Source organism: Salvia splendens, chromosome 18 (genome assembly GCF_004379255.2).
Source record: "Salvia splendens isolate huo1 chromosome 18, SspV2, whole genome shotgun sequence".
Taxonomy (NCBI): domain Eukaryota; kingdom Viridiplantae; phylum Streptophyta; class Magnoliopsida; order Lamiales; family Lamiaceae; genus Salvia; species Salvia splendens.
This window is the reverse complement of record NC_056049.1, coordinates 15,945,946-15,954,425: the sequence shown is the minus strand read 5'-3', so window position 1 is coordinate 15,954,425 and position 8,480 is coordinate 15,945,946. Positions and strand designations below refer to the sequence as shown.

The 8,480-nt window shown below is 44.6% G+C and overlaps 1 protein-coding gene across 1 annotated transcript; it reads left to right on the top strand.

The window, feature by feature from the left end:
• Window positions 1–2,039: 2,039 nt before the first annotated feature.
• Window positions 2,040–3,197, top strand: LOC121776798 (transcriptional regulator ATRX homolog). Its single transcript, XM_042173962.1, has 2 exons — window positions 2,040–2,115; window positions 2,386–3,197. The coding sequence occupies exons 1-2, from the start codon at window positions 2,040–2,042 to the stop codon at window positions 3,195–3,197; spliced, it is 888 nt and encodes a 295-aa protein (XP_042029896.1).
• The last annotated feature ends 5,283 nt before the right edge of the window (window positions 3,198–8,480 follow it).

The following is an 8,480-nucleotide window of genomic DNA, read 5'->3' as shown; positions in this document are numbered from 1 at the left end:
CTATAATGAAGTAGTGCAATGGATGCAGAGTGCCCAGAAGGAGCATAAGGCGAACATGGATATGATGAATAGGCAGTTGGCCCAACTGGCCAGTTCGATGGGTGAAATGAAAGGAAACTCAGGGAAACTCCCGTCCACAGTCCATGTGCCTGAAAAGGCGAATGTGAGCAAAGTCACACTAAGATCCGGTACTACCTATGAAGGACCCCAGCCAAAGAAGTCTAGTGGAGAACCAAGTGGAGCAACATTATTGGGGGACGTTGTCTCGGAAGAAGAGCTATGCAGACCTCTACCCCAGATGCAGGACCCATTTTTCTTGGGAGAAACACCATGTGGAAAAGGCGATCCCGAGAACATACTGGTCAGGAAGGAACCCCATCAAGAGGTAGAATCCAGAACGAAGGAAACTCAGACCCAGAATCTGCCCAAGGAAGGTCCCAAGAAGGTTGCTGAGGGACCGGTAGAGGAGAGAAAGGGGGAGAAACCATTCCCTTACCGTTTCGTAACTAAGGAAGAAGGAAAACCCAGTGGATTACTTGTCAATTTTCGGGAAGCTGGATGTTACCATACCATTCCTCCAAGCCGTGAAGATACCCCCACTTGGGAAATTTATTAAGGAGTTCATAGCCGGGATCGCGTCAGCAATGGTGCAGGAGAAGCTACCGCCCAAGAGGGCCGATCCAGGTATGTTCACCCTACCTAACTATAGGAGATGTGAAAGTCGAGCATGCAATGTGTGATCTTGGAGCTTCGATTAATGTCATGCCTTTGTCGATCTATAACCAATTGAAGGGGGTTAGATTGTCGAGTACTAGGGTGTTGATCCAACTGGCTGATAGGTCATGCATAAGTCCTGAGGGTGTTTTAGAGAATGTGTTGGTCAGAGTGCATGAGTTTACCTACCTTGCTGAGTTTTATGTGATCAAAATGAGTGAGTCCGAGGCTAGGGAATCTAGTGGAATATTGTTAGGTAGGCCATTTTTGAGAACGGTCAAGACGATAGTAGACATGGCTGAGGGAACAATTTGCATTGATTTTCATGGGGAGAAATTTACTTTTGATATCAATAAGGCCATGAAAATACCTATAGATTCTGAAAACTCGTGCTATGTTGATGTGATTGACCCCCTAGTCCAAGATTTTCTTGAGACCGAACTATTGCAGGAGAAACTCCAAGCTTTAGATGTTTATGAGCAGGCTGACGTTGAAGCTGCTGCATGGTGTGATCTGATCAGTAGCCAAGGGTTGACTGATGAAGAGATAGAAAAAGCAATTATGAACTTTTGTCAGAAATCAGAATTTATTGGAGCCGCAGAGGCTCAACTACCAGTCAGTACAGAGGAATTCTCAGATGGTGAATTAGAAAAAGAGGGGGATGCTGCAAAAAACCTTCTACCCGCAGACACACTTCCCCAACAAGTAGATTTAAAGAAAACGGCCAACAAACAAGCCTCGGTGAGACCCTTTTCAAACCTCCGAGATGAAATTCCAGAAATACAACCGCCGACTGAAGAGCGGCCGCCAAACCCACAACCGCAACCACAAGAGCCGATTCCTCAGGCTCCGGCGATGATTCCCTTGAACGAACTGGCGGAGTTCCTCAGGCAGCAGGACCCAAATAAAGATTGGGCGGCTGTGTTGGCGGGTTTTAACCAAATCGGAGGCGGATCAAGCATGACCGGAGGAACCCTGATAGTACCTACCCCAGAAACAAATGTTCAGCCCACAGTGCACCCACCGACTCCCATTCCAACTTCCTCAACAATCCCACCAGAAAAGAAATCTCCCTTGACGACCGCACCATCAGAATCCTCAAAACCCTCCCCGACTCGCCAAAAAATCGAACCAATGGATGTTGACCGTCTTTATGCCTATTGTGACTCTGACCTAGGGGAAGGTGAATGGAAGGCAAGCGAGGAGTAGAAGAGCCGGGAGGAAGTAGATGAATCGGAGAGAACACCGGTAGCGGAACTCATTCCCCAAGAAATGGAAAGGGAGGGATAGATCTGAACGAAACGGCCAGAAAAAAAAAAGTCCCTATGACTGATGAGGAGTTTGAGGAGCTGTTGAACGTGGTAACCAGGATGGAAGATGGCACTTCCCAGATGGCTGAGGGTCTGGACCTCGCATCGGAGGCAGTAGGAGAGAGTGAAGAAGCTGGTACAAGGAACGACCCAGAAGGCCTAGCCCACCAGCCAGTAGACAAGGTGGAAGAGAAACAGACCGAAGAGGGAGAGCCGAAGTCGGTGACTCCCCAGCCAGAAGCAGGGGAGAGTGATACACAAATCGAGGAGAAGAATAACGAGGTACAACCAGCGGAACCATAGCAGGTGGTACCACCAGTATTGAAACCGAAAGCAGTTAAAAGAAAATTGGTGTTTAAAGGTGATCCAAAGGCAGAACGGCTGAAGCCAAAGAGAGTATTGCAAAGATGCCTCGGGAAATGGACATCCAACATGGCAGGAGCAAACACGGCAGCAAGTGCATTGGAAATCTCTAGTGAAGAACACAGGGCTACTCCTACAAAACCTGGGGAGGAATCCTTGTCGGCTACCAACTTGAAAGATGCCTCGACAGCAACCGAGGTGGTCTCACCCACGCCGAGTGACCAGAGGGAAGAAACTGACACGATGGTTGAGGGTCTGGACCTCGCATCGGAGTCAGTAGGGCACCCAGAGCCAAGAGATGACAATACCCAGTCTACTACCCAGAAGGAGCCTTCAACACCAACAGAGGAGAGACCGGAGGAAAATGAAGACGGAGATGAGGACAGATACCGCAAGAAGAGGAAAAGGAAGGGGAAAGCCCATGTTAAGAAGAAACCAAGCAGTAAGAAGCAACGCACGGTCAACACCGGCATCGCCATCACAGAGTCAGATCAGAGAGCCCCACCGCGCCGAAAGGAGCCGAGTGACAGTGAGTATACCGCAAGTGAAGAATCGAGGTCAGAAAGCGACGTATCCCTAGAGGACGAGGAGTATGGGGAGAAGCAGCTCCCACACAACCATCGAGAGTTGATGCATCCTCCCGTGAAAAGATTGAAGTACCAGCGTCGGAAGGTAGAGCTCACTGACGAGCTAATAGAAGACATGAAGCACTTCAGCACTAAAAGCTTCAGGATGCGTTTGATGACAATGATGACAACAAGCAAATTAAGAGTGGGAAGGTACTCTTTTTCCCAGCACTTGATGAATTGAATTCCCGTGAGACTCTCTTGTTGCATTTGCGTGCGTTGGGATTTGATTGGTTGTTGGAGAATGGGGATATGAGTATACCTATAAGGCTGGAAAATGAGTTTTTCACTACCTTTAGATTCAAGGTCACTACGGATCTGGTTGAAGAGTCCATAACCTTTAGGGTATTCGGAAGAGAGGTGAGCATGAGCTTGATTGAGTGGACGGTCAGATTGGGAATGTGTAGTTTAGGAGAGGCCATAGGGCCTGAGTGGAGAAGTAGGGAGCGGGGAATTCCCCGCAGACATGTGGAATTTGAGCCCCAGGAGGCATGGGAGGAGTTAACTCACCCAGTCTCTGGAGAATTTGCATCCACTCTCTCTCGCTCAATCCATTTCAATAACCCAATCCTACGCCTAGTCCAGCTTCACTTGGACTTCAATTTGTTGGGGCAGTCGAACTCCGCTGTTAGGACATCGATGACGGAGTTATACCTTCTATGGTGCGCCAAGCACGGAAGGAAGTTACATCTGAGTTTTTGGACCGCCTACCAATGCCATCTAATTGCCACCCACCCAGCGAGGAACCTCTCCCTCTGCCATATATTGGAAGTTTTTGTCAGGAACAACATAGCTATCTCGGAGGGAGAGGACTTATCCCCCTTGACAGGGCATACCACGTTTCTACGCGATGGGAGAAGGAGCTATACCAGCCGGGAGAGCGACGGCAGCCCAGGGAACACCAGCGCAGGAGCAGAGGCAGGACAGGTTGGAAAAAGCAGTGGCGGAGTTAGCCGATGAAAATAGGAAAGCAAGGGCGGAGTTGAACCGTTTGGCAACTGTGATGGAAGGAATCTTGAGGGAGTTAGCTGCTGAAAAGTTAGTACGAGAAGCTGGTACAAGCGGCCACGGAGGCCAGGAAGTCGGATCACAAGGACCCCAAACAGAAGAGGAGAGACAAGAGAACGGAGATGCCGAGGAGTCGGCCGAGCCTGAAGGAAAACAGTCCGAGAATGAGGAGGAGCAACCGCAAGAACCACCTGCACCACAACCTGCCCCGCGAAGGAGCAGGAGGAACAAGTGACCACCACCCCACCTGACCAGTTAGTTTTCTTTTTATTCTCAGTTTTTAGTTTTTTGTATTTTAATTGTGTTTTGTTTTTTTTAGGTAGTATAATCCGTGTAGTATGTGAGCAAACCCTTTTCATAACACTTAGCCTACGCAATAGTCTAAGTGTGAGAAGTCAGGGTTCGCTATTTTGACGCATGTGTTATGTTTTTTTTCTTTGTTTTGTTTTCATAAGCATGTTGGCTCACACTTAGCCCATTGCATGGTCTAAGTGTGAGAAGTTTATGTATATATGTGTTTTGTAATTGTTGGATTCTGCTTAGGTTTTAAACTCTCCCACTTAGCCTACTTTATAGTCTAAGTGTGAGAAGTTTTAGTTTTTAGCATGTCGTTTTGTTTGTCATGTTTGTGTGTCCACCGTACTGGCCATTACCTTTTCCACTTCACAGCCTTATCTGAGCGCAGACACTTGTGAAGTGGGAGGGGGGACGCAATGGCCAATATGATGTATGTGTATATGTGTGGTTTGTGTTTGTGCTTGTGTTAGTGTCTTGTTAAGTCTAGTTTTTTTTTTTTTCTCTTTTGTGTGTTGATTGGGCTTAAAACTCAACTGTCCTGAGCTGACGGTGAGGAGAATTGAGGGAGATACGACATGCTGGAAAACAGAAACCACCCCCCTTAGTACCTCCTAGGCAGGATAGATGATGCGAGTATGAAAGAAAAGCCCACACTTAGAGCCAAAACACAAAAGCCTTCTTTTCTGTGCTTGTTTTTGTGTTTTTTGTTTTCTCTTTCCGTTGTAGTCTAGGGTCTAGTTTAGGATTGAGTCGGTCAGGGGAGTAACCAGGCTAGAATTCGACTTATTTCTTTTTGTTTGTTCTTCACGCTTGAGGACAAGCATGTGGTAAGTCTGAACAGTTTGATAAGTCATATTCTAGGCCTTGGTTACTGGTCAGTATGATGTGCATAATTGGATTATATCTGCAAAACAGTTGCTTAAGTGTGCAGGATGAGTGTTCTAGCCAGTAGGCAAAGCTTCAGATACTTCAGGTGAAAATGACGTCAGAACGATTACATACTGACCAGGATGCATGCAAAAAAATATGGCTCGAGATGGAGAAGAAGGATAGCTGGGGCTGGTCAACCGCAATTAAGGGCAGAGAAGACATTTCGTAATGAGGTTTTACCCTAAAATCAAGGGCAAGCCTCCCTATAATAGGAAGCCACTTGGAGAGATAAAGGGGGCGTTCATTCATCATCACTCTTAGATAGAATTCTCTCGGAAGTTCAGTCCTTCAGCCCAGTCCAGAGTCTCGTTCCTCGCCACAACCATGATCACCTGAGTTCCAGAAGTCTCCGGAGTTCCAGAAGTTCTCTTCCAGCCAGCGTGTCTCGCAGTGTCAACAGTTTCATCGCCCGGAGTGGCAAAAACAATCTTTATTTGCTTTCTAGTTAATCTTGTTTGTTTTTCTCTACGTTGGATCTTTTGCATTTCCAGTATTTTGCTTATTTTGAAGTCTTGGTTGTGATCCAAACGTTTTCTAAATTGCTATGAAGTTGTTTCGTTCGGTTGTATCGTTGTTCTTTCTTCTTTCTGCCTAGATAGCTTAGATCTAGCTGTTACGGTAATTTCCAGTGTTGAATCGCATGTTTTCATTTCTGTAGTTAATCTGCCTGAGTTTAGATTTTAGATATGAGATGGTTAAGGTTGAAAGCCTAGTTTACGTGATTTCTGCCACCTTGCATGTCGACCAGTAAGCGTAATTGCAGTTTCAGTGTTTGATCTTTTGATTTGGAGTTTAGATTGTAGATCCGTTTTTGTGAAGTTGTTAATCTCCATTTCTCGTTCATGGAACCTGAGTTGTTTGATTTGTGTTCAGACTTGCTGGAGAAGACAATGTCCACATCCAAATTTGGGACCACATTTACTTTTTAGTTACTTTTTGATTTTGTCCTTTACTTTTCCTTACTTTTCAGCAGTTACTTTTCAGACCTGTAGGCCTAGTCACCTAACTACCACTTTTTCCTCTGATATTCTGTTTAACATTTTATAGTAAACTCGTACCTTCCACATTTATTAGCCAAAAACCATGTTCCTCACTTTCCACGTACACAGCCACCTGTCCAACACCTTTCCCACCTCCTAGTCAGTAGAGTACCACCTTAAATTCCAACCTAGATAAGTCTCAATCCAAAGCGTGGTAGCTAACCAAACCCTCCAGAATATCACCGCAATAGTTTTAGCGCACCATCTCTATGGGATTCGACCCCTACCTTCACTATACTACCCAGTAGAAGAGGGTTGAGGATTCTTTGAAAGCAGGTTCTAGGCTAGCGGGGATTCTTATACTGATCAGTAGGATAGATCCTTGCTTGAGCGACACCTACGCAAACCATGCTCTTTCAATCCCTCCTATCCAAATAAATATCAAATTAATTCCTATGCCTAATTCATTGGGGATTTGAATATTTTTCTTTTATTTCTCCCCATATTACACGCCCCCTCCCTTCCTTCCTACTTGGATATTTTTTATTTGTCTTGTTACCTTATTTATGGGATACTCAATATCTGTTTACCTATTTTGTGAGTATATTTCTCTCTAAGTAAATACCAAATCAATTTCTATGCTAATTAAATAACCAAATTTTTGAAAATCCCTCCCCCACACTACACGCCTATTTTTATTAATTGTGGAACTTATTCATTGACTTCTATTTTATTCTCCCACAATTTTAATTGATTTATTTAAGTGTGGGATTAATCCTAGAATATAAAAAGGAAAACCCTAGCCCCCATTTCACACACCTCCTTCCCTCTCCCTCTCCCTCTCCTCCCACACGCCTCTTCTCCCTCTCACTCAATCCTTCACAAATTCTTCGTTCTTGCTTCGTTTTGGAGTTGAAAACTCAAGATCCATCAAAGAATCAACCAATTATCATTGAATCCATGATTCTTAAAACCCCTCATGCATATAGTGAGTGGAGAATCGTAAATCTAAGAATTAATTGGTTGGGAATGATGGTTGCAAAAGAATATATGTGTGTGCGCGCGTATGTACGTGTGTGTGTAAGTATGAAGTCGCTCGGAATACTAGGTCAAGCTTCGCAAACCCGGAGAATCCGCTAGATTACAAGGTCTAGGAACTCAGAGGATCCTGGAAGTCTCGGTCGTCGGACACACAAATTCCGCGTTCAAAACCCTCGACCCGCTATACTATGAATTAGTACAGGCAAGCAGAGATCGATCCCACGAAGATGGATACATAGGAAGGCATTTAAAAGACTCTGGAAAAAGAGGTTTGGCTGTTGCCACGCAATTTTGGGTTGAGGAAAGCTATTACTAGACTTAGGAATAAAATCTAACACTAGACCTAGGAAACAGAAAACATCATGTAAACATAGAACATCATCTTAACTTCAATACCTCAAACAACTTCCTCGACCTAGTAAACGGCTACCTAATTAGGCTAAACAGAAAGTAAACATGCAGTGGGGACCATTTTCCAGAAACGGTAAAGTACGAACGAAAAGCTGCAACTAACTAAATCTGCATTTAACGAACCACAATCTGCATCTCGTTACCTGATTCAAACACGAACATGGAGAAAACAGAGTAAAAATCCAGATTCAAACAGAACAAATAATTTCAGACGTCGGAAACTGACGATTAATCGGAAACCAACAGATCTACTTCTACTAGACGAAGTAAACAGAACTCAGAAATGAAACATCAAATTCTATCCGATCAAACAACTTAGCTTCAAATCCACACGTCGAATGCTTAATCCACTCCGGATCCAAGCAATCCAAACCCAACTACGACCAGAAACAACTCCATAAACTCCGATACAACAAATCCACTCCGATCAACGACAATCCAACCATGATTCAAAGTCGATTCAACAGATCAAGTGCGAAAAGCATTCATTCAAGTAAATAACTTTAAACTTAGAAACAAGCATCATCCTTACTCGAAACCGACATCATCATAACGGAAAATAAAAATTTCATAAAAAATATTCAACAATACTTCAACAGTCAACAAAAGCCGAGCTTTGATCCGCGAAGACTTGGTGGAATTTCTAGCAGAAAACTAAATGAACGCAGTAAATTGTTTCTTCGCCCTTCGTAAGTACGGTGGTACACAACAGATTAACTAAAAGTGAAACCTGAATCCCCCTCAATTTCCGAAACCCAAGTGTGTAGAAGTGTGTGTGAGTGAGCTGAGAGCCCAAAAGT

Coding starts and splice junctions, on each gene's coding strand:
- LOC121776798 (XM_042173962.1), top strand. CDS start 2,040: ATGACTGATGAGGAGTTTGAGGAGCTGTTGAACGTGGTAACCAGGATG. Junction 2,116..2,385: donor CACTTCCCAGATGGCTGAGG/GTCTGGACCTCG, acceptor TGGTGTTTAAAG/GTGATCCAAAGGCAGAACGG.